General features: G+C 37.5%; 1 protein-coding gene across 1 annotated transcript in view; it reads right to left on the bottom strand.

Moving 5' to 3' along the window:
* Nucleotides 1-345: 345 nt before the first annotated feature.
* TRIP11 (thyroid hormone receptor interactor 11) overlaps nt 346-18,653 on the bottom strand; it is a 29,747-nt gene continuing 11,439 nt past the window's right edge. The window contains exons 10-20 of the mRNA XM_054161905.1: nt 15,053-18,082; nt 13,914-14,054; nt 13,513-13,706; nt 13,009-13,172; nt 12,629-12,732; nt 12,237-12,336; nt 6,404-6,485; nt 4,990-5,104; nt 4,333-4,455; nt 2,966-3,101; nt 346-713 (exon numbers count right to left, since the gene is read on the bottom strand). Of these exons, the coding sequence (XP_054017880.1) occupies nt 505-713; nt 2,966-3,101; nt 4,333-4,455; nt 4,990-5,104; nt 6,404-6,485; nt 12,237-12,336; nt 12,629-12,732; nt 13,009-13,172; nt 13,513-13,706; nt 13,914-14,054; nt 15,053-18,082 (4,398 nt within the window). The 3' untranslated portion in view covers nt 346-504. The remainder of the gene's footprint in view (nt 714-2,965; nt 3,102-4,332; nt 4,456-4,989; nt 5,105-6,403; nt 6,486-12,236; nt 12,337-12,628; nt 12,733-13,008; nt 13,173-13,512; nt 13,707-13,913; nt 14,055-15,052; nt 18,083-18,653) is intronic.

Genomic DNA, 18,653 nt, shown 5'->3' with positions numbered 1-18,653 from the left:
GCTATTACTCTGGGTGGGGGGTGTTGGGCAGTTTCTTCAAGGCTGACTGCCAATGGCGAATCATTTTAATGGAAAAGCAGCTATCAACACCAAGGAGCAAATATTGTCTGTGCATAATTGAAACAACTGAGAGAATAACTAAGGTTTTATACCCCTCCTATTGGTCTTATGACAATCTAGCAACAAGATAGACATTTTTTTTCCTCAGTTTAACCTGATTTAATCTGCACCCAAAATGAATGCCTGCAATATAAAGGCAGTTATTCATGCCACCATCAGAATTTCAAAAGCACTGGTTAATTACGAAAAAAACCCCACCAACCAAAAAAAACCCTCACCCCCAAAACAAACCCAAACAAAACAACAACAGAAACCCCAAAGCAAGATACAATGTCAAACAAGTATATGACTTTTTACAGAAGGCCTCGTTGTGATAAATTATATACAGCATAGTGTTCTCATTTTCTTTAAAGTGCTACTATCTTCATACTGATATATGATCACCTATTGTTTTAGGAGGTCTTTCAGTACAGCTCCGGCACTGGCATCAGGGGACACTGGCAGTGGTGTAAAACTAGGCAATGCGTCAGAAATAGGTTTCATAAGCAGATGTCCAGAACTATTAGCAGGTGTTATGAGAGGAACCGCTGCAGATCGAGGCGCTAAAAATGGATTTGCATCTGGTCTTCTGCTTCTACCCGAAACTGCAGAATCTGAAATGTAAAAAAGCCCAAACCAAACAAAATTCAGCAACAAAAGCACTTTGTTAGAAAGCATTCATAAGTATATGAAATTTTACAGCATGTTCACAAGTAAGTCCTATAATGAGAACTTTTGAACATGGAAATCCTATCTTGCCATAAACTAAGGATGCTCCCATAGACTTTCATTCTATCTTTTCTCATCTTGGATCTCATCTACCATTGCTTCTTTTGTCAAAAAATTCCTATGTCTACAATTCAGGGCACCAGGTACAAGACTGACTTAAAGATCAGGGCAGTCCTGGGACCTGCCAGCCATTTTGTGCTTGCTGGCCGCTGAAATTCAGTACAGTTCAGGTTACCTGAAAAAAAATATACAGATGTCTGTGACAAGCAACACAAACACCCTTTGCCAAGGTTCACTCCAAGCATACAATGCCAGACAGGAGGTATCTGTCATGTTGACTCCAGTACCACACAAAGGCATAAGAGCCCTCATGCATACACTACCAAGCAGCACACAGGTAGGCTTCCCCCCCTCAGGCATACTGTCAGTTTCCCCAGCCTCAGCAAACTCCTGCAAATAAACATTATGCACAGCAAGACACAGTTCAGACAATACTTAATGTTCACTCATTTGTCAAATTCTGACAACATTCTAGTTTCAACAAAGTATTCATGAACTTTTTCAAAAATACTAACAAATTGCCTTATCCCTCCCTCACCTTCCCCATCAAAATCTCACTCAGCTCCAGATGTAACTTGTGCAAGGTTCTCAGGCTGGATGCAGAACAGAAACTGAACTGACATTCCTGGATCTTACTGATTGGGTAGGTGTTGTTATTCAGATTTTTTTTTGTTTTAAAAAAGGTCTTTCATCATGTGAACATCCCAATTCTCACAAATGCATTTGTGTGGATATTATACTGGCATTCGTGTCCAGCACTTAAAAACTGCTACCATGTGGCTTATTTCTAGAAGGAAAAAACTTAAAAGTATCCAAATAATGAAAACTATATAAATAACCATAGAATCATAGTGGCTGTCTAGATTTATAAGCCAGCAATTTGGCTCCTGAAAGGATAAAAAGAACCAAGTATTTAGTTCTTCTAGACACAGGGATTGTTGTGGGCTTTTTGTTTCTTTTTCTGAGTTTACAGTCAAGAGTTTCAATCAAAACCAAGCCTTTGCAAAGCAACAGAACTCAAGGTGAAGCCTTAAATGCATGTTAAAAAATTAAGTACAAACGGAATCAATTAAACTGAAGATTTGAATCTTACATTAATACAGTTTTGTCTAAAGAATTTCAATGTGCATAATATAAGCCTACTTGGTCTCTGCCTTAGGGAAAAAAAATAATTAAAAAAATCAAAGTTAACACTCATGCACATCTTACAGACATTTCAAAACAGGCCATACACTTAACTGATTTTGTGTCAGTCCTCTCTGAGCAACCAGGTCTACATACCAGACAGATTGGTATAACTTCAATTCTTCACTCAGTGAGACCCAAGCTGATCAACAGGGATGCTGAAAATCTGTTGGGCTGTTCAGTCTGGAGAAGAGAAGGCTCCAAGGTGACCTAATTGTGGCCTTCCAGTATCTGAAGGGTGCCTACAAGAAGGCTGGGGAGGGACTTCTCAGGATATCAGGTAGTGATAGGACTAGGGGAAATGGAATGAAGCTGGAGGTGGGGAGATTCAGGCTGGATGTGAGGAGGAAGTTCTTCACCATGAGAGTGGTGAAGCCCTGGAATGGGTTGTCCAGGGAGGTGGTTGGGGCGCCATCCCTGGAGTGTTTAAGACCAGACTGGAGGAGGCTCTGGCCAGCCTGATCTAGTGTGGGGTGTCCTTGCCCATGGCAGGGCGGTTGGAACTAGATGATCCTTGTGGTCCCTTCCAACCCTGACAGGTACTACTACTACTGCTAGTGTAGGGTTCACTGATATACTGCATGGAATTGTCTGCACAGCATCTGTGTGGTTCTAACAGGTGCTGTTAAAGCCTCTCCATATCAAAGGGAATTTTGTCTCTCTAATCTTCTGTACTGAGATATTAGGAAGCATGGTATAGATAGAAGCAGTGGGAAGAAGGGATGAAGGAAAAAGGAAAAAAAAGAAGAGAAAGTAGGCAATTGGGGAGGGTAAGAAAACAAATTCATAGCTCACAAGTGAAGTAACACACAGTTCTGAAATCCCCTTGAAAGTGCTGGATTTAGTTATTTGTACTCTGTGTAAAGATTCAAATTTTCTTTCGTTATGTTACCTTGCATTTGGCTGCTGGATGGAGTACCAGTTCCTGCTGCTCCTAAAGGTTTCATATCATGAACAGTGAGCTTAGGTGGAGGAAGGCTTGGGCGAGATTCTGTTTCAAGGAATTTCACAAACAATTCTGAAAAAGACTACAAGAGACTAGAAGTTATTGTATTGTATTGATGCTCTGCTGAAAAGTGTGTAAGTAAAAAATACAGATATGCATAAAACGAAAACCTGCCTCCAAAGAATTGTGTATTGGTACAATGATTTTTTTTCCTCCCTAAAACACTCATTTTTTTGTCCTCTCATTAAGTGGTATTCATGTGAAAAGGAAAAACTCTAAAGACAACGCATGTAATTCCATCATGGTTCCACTACTGATTTAAGCCAAGTGTTTCAAGAATGCCATGCTGTTAACGACATCAAAGGATTTCCTGTGTTCATGCTCAAGCAAATCCTTCCTCCAGACACACATTAAACTTAAACATTTCTCTAAAACCCATTGCTTTGTTTGACAGAAAGTTTTGAATGAAAGAATCATGGAACAATTAAGGTGTCAGTAGCATGACAAGGTAAAACAGTGCTTAGTAAAGCCTGTACTATACATGCAAAAGCATTAGTTTTCCTCCTATACATCCACAGTTAAATCAAACTACAATCCTCTGGTGGTCTAAGTGCCTGAAGGATTTTAGTGGGCAAAAACCCAATCCCTACACTTCCAGATCATTTACAAGAATTCCCTACTTTCTTTTCTGGCTCAATGAGCAAAAAGATCAGAGTTAATCCAAAAAGCTCAATCCCTCGGTGCTTTATCTTTACTGGTCTGCAAAATGAGGAAGTTCCATACATTAACTGCTCCCATGGACCATGCTATGACAGCTGCTGCTTTACAGTATCTGAAAGCTTGAAACATCAACTTTATATGCTGTACGTTAAGAGGCACTAGCTGAGAAAGCTTTTCAAATGAAATTTAAAGGACACATGGGAACATGATCATTAAAATACAGTATCACAGTATCATGCTCTTCTATGCTGTTGAGTATTGCAGAATTCCATTCTCACACATGTATTTAACCTGCAGCACAGTCTGCAAGATAAGGTTCATACTCTAAGAAGTCAGTGATCCCAGGAATCAGTGAAACAGTACATGGATTTCTGTATTAGTCCAACATTTAGTATTGTATCACTGTCATCAATGCCTAAATATTTGTTTAGTGAAAGAAAAACACCCTTATTCCAGAGCAGTTACAGAAAGTTGACAAATAATGCAGCACAGCAGCATCAGTCAGTGAAGCTGAACAAACCAAACATCAGCATTAACATGCAACTGCCCCATTCTTCCCACTCAAACACAAAGAATGCACAATTAATCCTTACACTATTAAAAACGTTCTGATGAGTTGGCCTCAAAGGGGTACTAGGTACACTCTTTGACCCAGCTCCTCCACCAAGCCAGCCAGTAACCCATCTCGTAACTCCTCTTTGGTCTTCAGATAACAGCTAGAAAGTATTTGGGGAAAAAAAAAAAAGACGTTAGGAAACCAAAATAAAGCAGTAGGGAAAAGAAACTGCAACACTGTGCTCCTTATATTTATTCACCATAACTATGTGGGAATTCTACAGATAAACAAAAAATTCAATTACTGTCAAAATCTTCTCTGCCTCCCAGAGACCAACAGTTTAAAAACTTGGCTTTTTATTTCTTCACAATACCTAGTGCCACATACAAAACTGGATGACTTTTCTCTGACTGATGTATTAGAGCTGTTAGGCACAACAGTTAAATCCCTTCTTATCTGCAGTAGCATTCCTCAGGAAAATGAGATCCATTCTATTATAACAATGCTATCAAAAGATTCCATTAAGACCAATATGTCCCACATAAAAAAATTACTTCAGACGAGAGAACAAAGCCCACACTTTTCCCACAGTAAGCACAGGGACAGTCACATTTAGTTAAGTAGCAAGCCACTCTGTTTTCAGGTCAAGGTACCACAAGTGAAAAAAGAAGTGTAACTTTCTGCAAAGTATTACCTGATCAAGTTCTTCCTTTTTTATTCCCAAGATACTTCCCATTAACCTTAACACCTCAGGACGTTTATTTTTTGGAGTATGAAAATGTCCAACAAAGAGATTTTTCATCAGGAGCCTGCAGAACAAAGAAAGCTTGTTATACAATGTGCTTTTATGTAACAGCAGATACTGTAATATCCACACACACCTATTCCTCACACTCTTGCCTAATTTACAAGAATCCAAATAAAGCAATGTAATACAAGGAACTAAAAGCATACCTCACCCATTTCCTTCCCATACAAGTTAAAATATTTCTTATACAGTAAGTTTTGATTTGGACAGGACTAGAAATATTGTATGCACTAAGATGAAACTGAATGGTATATAAGCAAGTTTTGATGTAAGGACTATGATCAAGGAAAATGTTTATTCCAAGATCATGACTCAGGAGAGCATTTAAACAGGTACCTATGTACACTCCCAGTTCAAGACATAAGGAAGGGGATAAGGGAAGCCATTTGTCTACCCCTCTTTCCCTCTTTTGGTCCTACTGGGTGAAAAAAAAAGCCAACAAAAAGCCAACAGCGTAAGAGATTTTCACAACATCCAGGTGATGGCAGCTACATGAAAGGGCGTGCTGCTCACTTCTCAGACATTGTAACAGAAGTTCACTAAGAACGCTTATCTCCATCTGCAGAGCTCATGCACTGAAGTGTTCTTCTACGTAAGAAACACGTCAGTAATCCAAATTGATGTATACACTGGTTTTACCAAATCAAAATTACTGTTTACAACTACCACACAACATCAAACTAATCCAAGTATATTTACAAGATATTTAAGAAGGACATTGAGACTCTTGAATGTGTCCAGAGAAGGGCAACAAGGCTGGTGAGAGGCCTCGAACACAAGCCCTATGAGGAGAGGCTGAGGGAGCTGGGGTTGCTTAGCCTGGAGAAGAGGAGGCTCAGGAGAGACCTTATTGCTCTCTAGAACTACCTGAAGGGAGGTTGTAGCCAGGTGGGGGTTGGTCTCTTCTCCCAGGCAACCAGCACCAGAACAAGAGGACACAGTCTCAAGCTGTGCCAGGGGAGGTTTAGGCTGGAGGTGAGGAGAAAGTTCTTCACAGAGAGAGTTGTTAGGCATTGGAATAGGCTGCCCAGAGAGGTGGTGGAGTCACTGTCCCTGGAGGTGTTCAAGAGGGGATTGGATGTGGCACTTGGTGCTATGGTTTAGTAGTCCTGAGGTCTTGGGTGACAGGTTGGACTTGATGATCTTTGACTTCTTTTCCAACCTTGTTGATTCCATGATTCTAAGATCACATACAGAAGCCCAGTTCTACACTGCTTTTGCAACTGAGTCAGTAACATATCTCTACAATGTGAGGAATAAAACCCAAAACCATGTATGAAGTCTGTCATCAAAGACTTACTTGTCCACTTTTCCTTCTGTGCTGTTCATAAGATTCAGTAGTTTATTTTGTACATCTTCTAACATTTCTCTTTTGATCTCACCTATAAAAAAATAACATCACAGCAAATAAGCAAAAATTGAAACTTTATTGCAAAACCTATTAATACACACTTAAAAAATATTCCAGGGTGCTTTAAAAAGAACAACCAAAATCAATGTGATTCTTTACTAAAAAGTGTCAACTGAAGTGATTATTATTTTCATTTATAAGATCAAATTTCTGAAGCTACACTAAATGCAGGAACACACAGGAAATAGATCAGCTGCAGAAGATCTGATGTACTGCTTTGTTCTATATAAGTAACAGAAATGGAAAAAACTCTTGATCAAGGTCCTTAGTCCTGTGATGGCAACCTTTTTCATAACCTGATCAAACTGCATGTTGACATCAGATCTTTTGAGCTCAGTATTTAACCTAAAATATTTCCTAAAGCCAACTATTCTGCATACTCCATCAGGATGCTCAAATCTTGAAGTACTAAGAGGACTCCCAGGAGAATTATTGGCTAGCAGAGCAACATGTTTTGTGTCTCTTCTGTTAGGACCTTTCCCAGCTTCTGTTAACCAATGCAAGCTCTTGAAATGGCACACCAGGCCACCCCAATGCCTCCTATAACCAGTGCTGGGCTACACAATTCTATACTGGCACGAAAGACTGCAGAGGCTTATGCCAGATTCCCCATACTTTTGGGAATACAGAGATGAAATGCCACAGCTACCATGAACCAAAGACGAAACGGAGATGCTCAGTCAGCCATTATAGCCTGCAACTTAAGTGAACAGTCCAGTATTATGTGTTAATTCAAATGAGTTTGTTTGAGAGTGTGCCAGGAGTCACTACGCTGATTTCCTGCCTCTTTTTTTTGCACACCAGCTCCACTACAGCTGTTCTGTAGTGGCTGAAATGAAATCCGTTCATCTAGAATACCACAACATTGATAATGACATTTTTAGCTATTTTTCTTCTCCACAAACCCAAACCAAGAACTATTAGAAGAGTAACAGAGGAGTTTAGATTCTGCATTTACTACTGCTGTAACTTTTCAGCTTTCTGAAATTTCTGATATCAATCAATGATTTGTCTATTACCTACACACTTGAGCCTCACAAGATCAGAGTATTTAATAAGAGAGATAAATGTAGTGGCCCGTGTAATTAAAAGAAGCCATGGTATGATATTGTTGTATTAACTCTTCTGCAGTAACTTCACGCACCAATTCAGCTACAGTTGTAAAATTCCACTAGCATGAATTACTTGTTAGCTCAAATACAGGATACACCCAATTACCCAAATCATTCTGTGCCAGCAGCCCAGCTTCCTCTGACCTCCCACAAAACTCGTAAAAGTAAAGCTTATAATAAAAATTAGAAAACCCTTAAAGTTTTACTTTATAAAACCTCAGATCCACTAGAAACTGGACAGAAGTAGCTGACGTTCACGTTTCTACAAAAACCATAGAGTAAAAAACACTACCAAAAAAAAAAATCTCGATTAAAACCCTAAGTGCAGGACTTCAGAACACTAGCAGTAAAATGTTCTCAGACAAAAACAAACAAAAAACCCAACCAAAAAAAAAACCCCAAACAAAACCAACCACAACACCAACCACACACACACAAACCAACACCAAAACCACAAGATACAAAGAGTTCTTTGTAGGATAAACTACAAGTGCCTGCACCTCAAGAGAGCAAAAATACAATTTTTCACCAAACTGGAGTTCTGCATTTGAAGGTATTTGTTTCCAACTAAAAGTACTAGTCTTAATAATACACAAAAGCATGGAAAGTGTAACATGGGCTGTCTGTGTGAAAACCAACTCTACCCTACAGTAAACCAAGCAGAAATTAAGAGCTTGTTCTCTTCCTCCTCTGTAAGACTGAATGCTTATATCCAAATCCTATGGAAAAACTGCTGATCAACTTAATTTCCCTACCATTTTAAAACTTCTTGGGCTCATGCCAACAAAAAGCACTAAATTTAAAACCAAAACAAATTCCACAAAAGATACATTTTCCTTGTACCTATCTTGCAGCTGATTTCTAAAAGAAGTCAGCATTTTTGTAAGAAAAGCGACTTTTATACTTTTTAGACCCTTCAAATCATCTGGGATGCACGAAAAACATTCCACTGTAGTTTCCACATGACTTTCCATCATTAATAAATGCATGCCACAACCGTGTTGATACAACATGGTTCTCAGTTGACACCAATAACTCCACAAGAACCTGCAGCGTTTTTGTGCATGTACATCAAAGAGCTAGGCTGTGAAATGGATACAACCTGGTATGACTTGTACCTCTTAATATAAACATTTTACTTCACAAATATGAATTTCAGAGAGTGTGGATAACTGTCATACTAAGACATGATCAAGGAACCCAAGGATTAGGCTTCTTATTCAAACAAATGAAATAATACATACTATACAAGAACATTTCTTGTAACGACTATATCCATATTATTGGAACAAATTTTAGTGCATGTGACTGTCCTTCAGCACACCTTTCAAAACCCAGAGGTGAGGCACAGGAGAATTAATCCATGGCTCTGCAGTTTAATCTTACTTGAAATTATGATGCCTTGTGCATGTGGTTAGACACGACCGAAAACTTGAAGGAACATTTGGAATATAGTTACGGAAAGGTAACAGTTGTGGGAACACACACAGGAGCTCTTAGGGTCTCCACAGAGTGAAAACAAATTGAAAATATTAAATTACCAATGTCACATAAGGATAAGCAGAATCTGAACACAAGTTCTAAGTCCATTTTTTGTTGCTCTTGCTCTACAAAGCAGAAGAATCACACGCTATTTTCCAATTTTTATTCACACACTGAATTTTAAAACAAAGGTATCAATCAGTAATTTTAATTAAACATTATTGTGTTCCATTTTTTTCCTGGCAAAAATATTTTGTATCAGAAAGGATCAACTTTTAAGGACAGCTACATAGCTATAGTCTACTCAGCATGACTAGGCAACTCTATCATTAAACACATTTTTTAAATTGAAAATTTCCTTCTAAAACAGAATCTGAAAGTTGAAAACGACTTTGTCACGTACTTTGTGTCTATGAAAAGACTGAATAACACACATGTCCTGAGCCAAAATTCATCGTGGATTGCTGTGGACCAGACATTTACAATCCTTTCCAATTGTTTGTTAATCATTTATGGCAATTCAGAAAAATGCATCTGGTACATTTTAGACTTTTCTATTAAAATCACTTCTCCTTTAAAAAAAAAAAAAAAATCCATAAAAAAGTCCTCTCAAAAGATTTGGCCAACAAAACTGTGTCTGGGAATGTATTTGGCAAATTTTCAATAAGACATTGTATGTTTTCTTGTGTAAACAGAGAAAACAGAGTGGTCCTTTTTTCCCCCCACTAAAAATGATGATTTATTCTACAACAGCTTTAAAGTGCTGTTTCCTTTATGCAACAATTCCTTTTCAATTACTTTTGACAAGTAAATCGCTTGCCAATACAGCATAGTTTCATAAGATTCCAAGATTCTTTTTTCTCACAAATTGCAAGCTTCTCCTGCTTTCTTATGCATGCAAAGGTTTGTAATCAGAATTAACCAGTATTGAAGAGCTCCCCATTTGAGAGTGCCACATTTGGCTATACCCACGTTAGTGTCATTCCGAGGTGTTTGAAAACTTATGCTAGGAATGCCTGTAGTGATACAGAGATACACAGGTCAGGCAGTCAAAAAAACCCAATCAAAGGCTTGAAATTTATTTTAGCGTGTAAAATTCCTATGTGAGCTCAGGGAGCACTCCTACGACACCCACTCGGAAGCCAAATTGCACTTAGAAACAACTAAATTTAAGTAGACATTCAAATACATACTAGGAATGTCATAACTTTTTGGTAGAGTTCTTGCTGAAATTCTGGTCTTTCAAGTGACTTTTCACACCAACTTCTTAAAGCAAGTATGCTTTAAGAAAATATTAATTATTTCAAGAATAAGACAAATTATAATTTAAAAATTAATAGCATAACTAGTTGTGTATGTTCTGAGCAAGAATTACCACTGTACCCAGCAGAAATGATCCAGGTTTTCATCCAGCAAGCCTTAAAGGCATTCACCAAAAAACTGCCCACAGACATGGAGGGAAAAAACCCCCAAACCAGAAAGTGCATGCTGTTAAACAGCCATAAGGAGTGAGCAAACCTTTGGTCTTCAAGCTCCTTTTTTAAAACTGATTCAGGGACCAATTACAAGTTTTCCTCTGTTTTTAGATTAATCCCATGTTCTCAGAGAAAACATGACCTTAACAGAGGATGTTGCAATAACAGCAAAACATGGTGACCCACAGAAAGAGAGGGAAAGAGAAAACAGGACTCATTTGGAAAACTGGAGGAGAAACCGACAGATGAAGACAATAAAAAAACCCAGAAGTCTAATATTCTCTCATGAGCCAAGCCTGTTATGTTCACCCATATCAGAAATGCCATGCAACTGTAGACAGAGAAGTAACTTTCCCTCTTGGTTCAACAAAACATTGCAGACAAAATCACAAGTCAGGGCCAAGACAAGTACATAAATCCAGCTAAATTATTATTAGTCTTAAGTCCTGCTTTAGTTAATGTTATGACTGCTTTCTGATGAAAATTAATCAGCTAAGGAAAAAAAAAAAGGGGACCATATGCTACTCATGAGTCCCTGAGCTTATAAATCTTAATGATGTTTGATACTCAAATACATTGGATAGAAATTACTCTCCAGTTTTTACCACGTGATTAGACTGAAGAGTGTAAGACCATAAAACAGAAAGACACTGAAACAGTATGTTTTTAGCAAAAGGTTGCTCTCTTCAGTCATTCCCACAGTTTTAATGTTAAACTTGTTTATGAAAGAGAAGACTATATGCATCTCTTACAGAATTTGTGTTTCAGTGATAGAAAAAAAACCAAAATCCAATGAAACCACACTCCAAAGCATTCACAGAATCACAAAATGACCTTTCTAAATACAAGCAATCAGAAAGCTTATTGGAAATGCTATCTACAAATATAACCTAAAGATGTGTCCAAGATCTTCCACATAATCTCTCTTTAGATAGTATCACATTTGTGCAAGAGCCCTCTATATATAGAATAGAACAGAATAGAACAGACCAGAATAGAACAGAACTAATCAGGTTGGAAGAGACCTTTGACATCATAGAGTCCAACCTATCATCCAAATATCTAATCAACTAAACTATGGCACCAAGCACCCCATCAGGTCTCTTCCTAAACACCTCCAGTGATGGTGACTCCACCACTTCCCCGGGCAGCACATTCCAATGGCCAATCACTCTTTCTATGAAGAACTTCTTCCTAACATGCAGCCTAAACCTCCCCTGGCACAGCTTGAGACTGTGTCCTCTTGTTCTGGTGCTGGTTGCCTGGAAGCAGAGACCAACCCCCATTTCTTACCAACAGCACACAGGCTGTGTTTCCGTGTCTATGTCAAATACAACAGTTACTTACAATGGGAAATCTGACAGCACTTGGCATCTTACAAACTTTTCTAAAAGGCACTGACAGACCTGTAGCAAGGTCACTGGTATTTATAGGAAAAACCCAAATACTACAAAGCTTTCCTTTGAGAAAGATCCCTAAGAGCATGTAAACCTGTTTTCTCAAATTTGCTTTACAAAGATATGAGTCCTCAAAAGGTAGCACAGAATTATTCTTTTCCTCATAGAAGATGAAATTTGCTAAGTTTCTATGAATACTGCATTGTCTCCTAGGCTGTTTGGAATATTTTAAGTGGAGATTAAAAAATGTACTTACCTTCTTTCTTAAGCTCTTCTATCTGCTCCTCTTTGATGTCAAGCTGCTCAGTAAGCCTTGATGCTGCGTCCAGTGCAGCATTTGCCTCTCCTAAACTTTCCTGAATAGAGAGTAGGAAACAAAGAGAAGCAAGGGTGTTCACTATAACAATTACACTAATACAATACAGCCCAAACATAAAAGATTCAGAGACTTCAATGACTTTTTCTTTAGAGTACATGGATTGTAAACATCCTGAGAAAATGGATGTTCAGCAGAGGAATGCTACTTTGCTGATGATCTTTTATTGCCCTCCTCTCCATGGAAGAGAACAATTATAATAACTTGATCTATTCTTTGAAACCAACAATGAGAAAATTCAGTAAAGAATCAACATTCAGTTTCACACCCACCTGCAGTGATGCAACTTTTTCTTCTAAGCTTTCTGCTTTTTTCCTCCATTCTGCAGTCTGTTTTTGATGTTTCTCCAGCTCTGCTGAATACATCGCTTTTTCTTCTAAAGGGTTAAAAACATAAATCAAAACAAACCAATCTTGAATCATAACAAGGTCTTCAAGAGGCAGAGGGGGAGTTCAAATTTCATAAATGGGATCTTGACCAGCAGTTTTCACAGGCCCAGAATTGTTTTCAGAAGATTTTAAAAGACAACAAATCTTAAAGTTGAAGCTATCAAAAAGCAAACCAGGAAACTAATAACGAAAAAGCACCAAAATATGGTAACTATCTCAGTTAAGAAAGACTTGTTACAATCTTTGCAACTGACAAAACTTACCCTGTTGGAATTGCTCTAGTACCATCTGCAGGTTGGCCAGTGACAATGCATACTGCTTCACTTGGTCCTGTGAGATAGTGAGCTGTAGCACTGTTTCATCTCTCTGCTTGGAAACCAGGTTTAGTTGCTCTTGCAAAGATTCAACTTGCAGAGTAGCTTGATGACTTAATGAAAATAAAATACATTTATGAAGGTAATAACAGATATCACCACACAGAAAAGAAAGAAACCAAAAAAACCACACACCTCACAACCAAACAAAAAACCACCAAAATCCAGCAGCAGATTTTAAGTAAGTTTCATAAAAAAATGTTGGCAATCAAAAAACCCCCAATACTTTAGTTGGAAGTGCATGAGATGTAATTAATAACAGTTCCCATAATTTTTGTTTTCTCAGGTGCTTAGCATATTACAGAATGGCAATTCAGTAAAATAAAGCATCCGTACCAGTCTGGCTCTGATATTTAGAGCCAATGCCACTACCGTAGAAAATCAAAACACTACCTGGCGTTCTCCACTGCAGTGGATGAAGACACAAGTTTTTCTTCCAAAACTACAACTTTCTTTCTTAGCTTGACCTCTCTGTCTTCTGCAGCTAAAGCTTCTCGTGTGTAGGAGTCTTCCATTTCTAAAAGGTGATTACGTAGCCTCTCCAGTTCTTGATTTAGGCGCTGCTCTTTCTCACGCAAGTGCTGTATCTGTGTAGACATAGCTTCAGTTGGTCACACTATCACCTTTCACAAAAACAAGTTAACATCAAAGATGTCCATTGAAGCACACTGCACATGTATCGATTATAAATGCTTTTTGCAAGTGATTGTTACTTAAAATAGTCACAAAACACTACAGATGCAATTTCTTATTATTTTCACTTTCTTGCAACTGTAAATTGTTTGGGGGCGTACCTCACTCTGCAGAGCACTGCTCTCCATTTGCTTTTGTTTGAGTGCTACCATGACTTGGTCTCTCTCTTGCTGAAACGTAACAGCCTTTTCCTGCATGGATTTAACTTCATTTAACAGCTGATTCAATTCTCCTGTCTTGCCCTGTTGAAGACACAAATAAGCATTTCAAATGAAGCAAATAGTTTTACCAAAGGAGACATAGTTTTTGCACAGAAAAGCATAAAGGCAGTACTGATCTCACAAGGAAAAGAGCAGGACACACCTGGCCCTACAGCATAGGAAAAAACCATTCTGAAAAAAGTATTACTTTGAAGTTATTTTATTCACATAAGATAGAGCAAAAATTATTGCTGAAAAACACTATACAGATGCGTTGTCTTACTTGACTGCCATGAATAAATCTATTTATCATTAGACAAGAGATATGCATTATGTACATAGTGACTCAGACACTTGTGTAACACCTGAAAATTTTACTTTTCCTTATGTGCCTGGAATCTCTTCCCTGTGATACCCATTTATCAGGCCATGAACACACAAAGCATCAGCCTAGGTAGCTCGCTTGACTGAACTCAAAGACAAAAACATGGAGAAATCTGTTAAAACAAGCTACAAGGTGAACTCAAAGATTAGACTTCAGTGAATCACAGCAATGTCCGTATTTTCGTATGTTGAATTTCAGTGAATATTGTTCCAAATTAACATGTGATTTACCAGAACTTTATATTAGCATATAAAGGAGAAGTGTATGTAAATTACACAGAATTCACACATAGACATGAATGCATTTTCAGTGATTTGAAACTTGAGAATGCTCTTTACCTTTTCTCTCATAGGTGGTTGTAAAAGCAGTTACTTTTATTGAGGATGTTGGATAAAAGTAAACCAATCTTTATTTTTATCATTAATATTTATGAGCTTCAATTATTTGGTTTTATTAATCAAATACTACTCACACTACTCACCTGCTGACTTCTAATTTCTTAACTTTGCAAGGGAAAGATTCCTTTGTTGAAGTATGTAACACAGTACGGAGCTACAAACTGATTTCAAACAAATGCTTAATGGCCAGATATACACAAAAATTCATTGCTATTTTGCTAATTTTATAAGACATTCATGGATATGAATGCACATACCTGTTCTTTTTCTTTTAACAACTTCTCAAAAGCAAGAGCTTTTTCCTTCATTGAGTGAGACTCAAATTCTTTCTCTTTCAGCATCATTGAGAATTGCATATTAGTCTCCTGAAGTGCTCGGAATTCTGTTTCTTTTTCCCTACATCGTGCAACTATTTTGTCATTTTCTTCTTTCAGCTTTCGAATATCCATTTCTAAAATCAAATTTCTTTCTTTAAGATTAGTCACAGCTTGCTTCAAAAGCTCATTTTCATTTTCTTTGTTGCTAAGATTTTCACTCACAGAAAGCAACTCATCACTTTTAGATTTGATTAATATGTCTTTTTCCCTAAGAGACCTCTGTAAGACATCATGTTTTTCTTTGATTTGTCTCATCTCTGACTCAGTCCATTCTTGATTCTTTCTTTCAATCTCTGATGCTGTAGCCACAGAATCAGATAACCGTTGATTGTTTTCCTGAAGAGTCTTGATAGTTGAATCTTTTTCTTGCAACTTTTTTTTCAGCTGTTTCAACTCCTTTTGAAGCAGTTTAGACTCATCGCTGAGTACTTCAGGAGTACTGTATTGAACATCTGAACGCTGTGAAATGGTGGAAGCTGTTGCCACAGATGGTGTTGCCAAATCAAGTTTACTCAGGAGAAGATCCTTGGTGTTATGAAGCTGTCCTATGCTGTGTTGAACTTGTGCCAATTCCTGACTGAAGCTTTTCAGCTTTTTCTCATTCTGTTCATAACTCTCAATCAAGCCATTATAATCTATTTGCAACTTGGAATTACTGTCACTTTCAACTGAAAACTGTGCTTGAAGCTTGTGCAGCTCTTCTTGAAGGTGAGCTGATTCGTGCTGCATGTTCTGAACCGTGGTTATGACTTGCTGCTTCCACTCTTCCATCTTCTTTACTTGCTGTTTTAATTTATCACGTTCTTGCAGAAGTTCCTCAAACTGGTTACTGTTAACACCGCCTGAGCCATTGCCAGTCCCTGTACCTGATGTCTGCAAGACAGCCAATAAAGTTTGGCATTTTTGACTTAGAGCATCTATTTCAATATCCTTTTCTCGAATGATACGAGATAAATTCTGAATAGTTTCTCTAGACATGTCCTCACTGCTGTTTTCAGATCTATTAGATAACTTTTGATTCTCCTCTTGCAACCTTACCAAAGCTGCTTCTTTAGCAGCAACCATATCCATGATATTTCGATATTCTGTTTTTAACTGACTGTTTTCTCTTGTCTTTTCACTTAGAACTGCTAGTACTTGTTCTCTTTCCACAACGTAAGCTTGCAACTGCTGCTGAAGACAAAGAACATCCTGCCTATAGGAAGCTGAGGAAAACCTAGCATTGAGAGCTTGTATTTCCATTTCCTTCTCTTGAATGATCTGATTAAGTTTGCCAACTTCATCCTTAGACAACTGATCAATTTGCTGACTTAGAGAAACATTCTTTTCATTTAGAAGCTTAATCTCCATTTCCCTTTCTTTGATGCCTTCTACCAGTCTTTCAATTTCAGCTTTAGATAAGTCATGTTTTTCATTTCCATTTTCTCCATTAAGAGTCTGAACTTTGGTATCCTGAAAGAGATCAGAAGAATCAGTCTGAATAATGTGTCTCTCTTTGTGCAATTGAGTTTTAATCTGTTCAATTGTTTTCTGCAAGTTTTTAATTTCCTCATCTTTCTCCAAAGAAAGTCTTTCATGTGTGACATTCATTTGCTCACACTGAAATTTAGACTCATCTATTTCCTTTCTTTGTTGCTGCAAAGACTGCTGAAGTTGTGCTGTTGTTTGATTTTGATCTTCTATTGTTTTTTTGTGAACTTCTATTTCTTCTTCAAGATTATTCTTTATCACTTTTAACTGTGTGACCTCACTTTCAAGTTCAATAATGATATCTAGAGTTTTAGGTTCAACCGCAGGTGTAGATCTGCTTTGCTGATCCTTAAGGCGTTCAATTTCTTCTTTCAAGTGGTTATTTTCCTCCTTCATGACTGCAAGACTTCTGTCTTTTTCCTCCAAATTTTGTTTTAAGACATCTTGCTTTACTGAAACTTTCATATATTCCTCAAGTTCCTGCTTTACCTGTAAAGTTTGATTTTTCAATTTCTCAATAAATACCTCCTTTTCCTTTATGAGTTCTGTCAACTGCTTTTGACCTCCTAAGCTAGTAGTCAACATTTCTTTTGTCTCCTGATGGTCAGTTTCCATCTGCTCAATGCTCCTTTTAAGTTCAGCAATCTTAAAGTCTTTCTCTTGATTGAGTTTAACTAAGCGCTCATGCTCAAGCTGCAATGCAGTGGTGTCCATACTACGTGCATTGGATAATTCCCCAATAGTCTGCTTATACTTTTGTGCTTGTTCCAAAAGCCTCTTTTCTGTCTGGTTCAATTCGCTCTCTAACTGCCTTTTTTCCATTTTCAAAGCCTCCACAACAGCATCTTTTTCCAAGTAAACTTTATTTTTCTCAGAAATGGTATTACTTAACTCCTGTTTTAGTTCTTCAATATCTGCTATCAGTTTTCCATTTTGTGTTCTGAGATCAGACAGAGATTTCTCCAAGTCTTCACTTAGTTGTTTATTTTCTGAAATGTCCTTCTGTAGTTTTAAAATTTCTACTTCTTTTTCTTTCAGAATCACATCTTGACAAATGTAGTTAGATTCCTGACTACCTTTTTCTGTTAGTTTGCTCAAGGATACAGAAAGTTCCTCTTCTCTTTCTTTTAGTCTCTGCTGTAATTCTCCCATTTCTTTTCTGTTATGTGAATTACAGTCCTGGGCTTTCCTTAATTGTTCCTGAAGATCTTTAATATTATCTTGGAGTTGCTGCTTACTTATATGCAAATCATTAAGTGCATATGAACACTGGCTTAGTTTTTCTTTCTGACTATTTAACTCCTTAATAGTTTCCATCTTCTCAATTTCCAGTTCTGATACTTTCTTTCTTTCAGAATCTATGTCAAGTTTCAGCTGTTTGATGATACTATCAGTTTCTGTGTGCTGTTTTGACAGCTGCTCTTTCAGTGCAATCATATGCTGAAATAAACACAAATAAGAATTAATTAGGAGAGAAGGATGAGCCAAATGATGCAGTTCATTAATTTTTATCATCTGAACAACAACAAAAAATAGAGAGGAAGCATAAATGCTTCCTATTTGCCAGTGGAAGTCAACAAGTAGTATCAACTAATCAATGCTACATTAATTAAAACCAAATACCAAGTAGGGATAGATTACATTTCATTAAAGCAAAGAAGACCATCTCCCTCAGAAGAACCGTAACTACCTAAATCAAGGAACACAAAGAGAACAACTTAAGAAAAAGAACTATCAGAGTTTATCAGGGCAGTTGGAATAGGTATGAAGCAAACACCCATTACTTAAAAACAGAGAGGCACTGAATTTAAAATAACTAATTAAAAGTGAATGCGTATCTGGATAGTCTATTTCAAATTTCTTCTTTGAGCTTATTGTTAAATACACATGCAGGGATTCATTTAATAGGAAAACATTCTGAATGCTCAATTCCACAAAACTTGCAACTGTATGTTCGCAGGTCAAATATATCAGAAGGTATCATTCCACTTTAATTACATGTAATCAGTGA

This window comes from Dryobates pubescens, chromosome 5 (genome assembly GCF_014839835.1).
Source record: "Dryobates pubescens isolate bDryPub1 chromosome 5, bDryPub1.pri, whole genome shotgun sequence".
Lineage (NCBI taxonomy): Eukaryota > Metazoa > Chordata > Aves > Piciformes > Picidae > Dryobates > Dryobates pubescens.
Note: the sequence above shows the minus strand (reverse complement) of the source record. Positions and strands in the feature narration are given on the sequence as shown.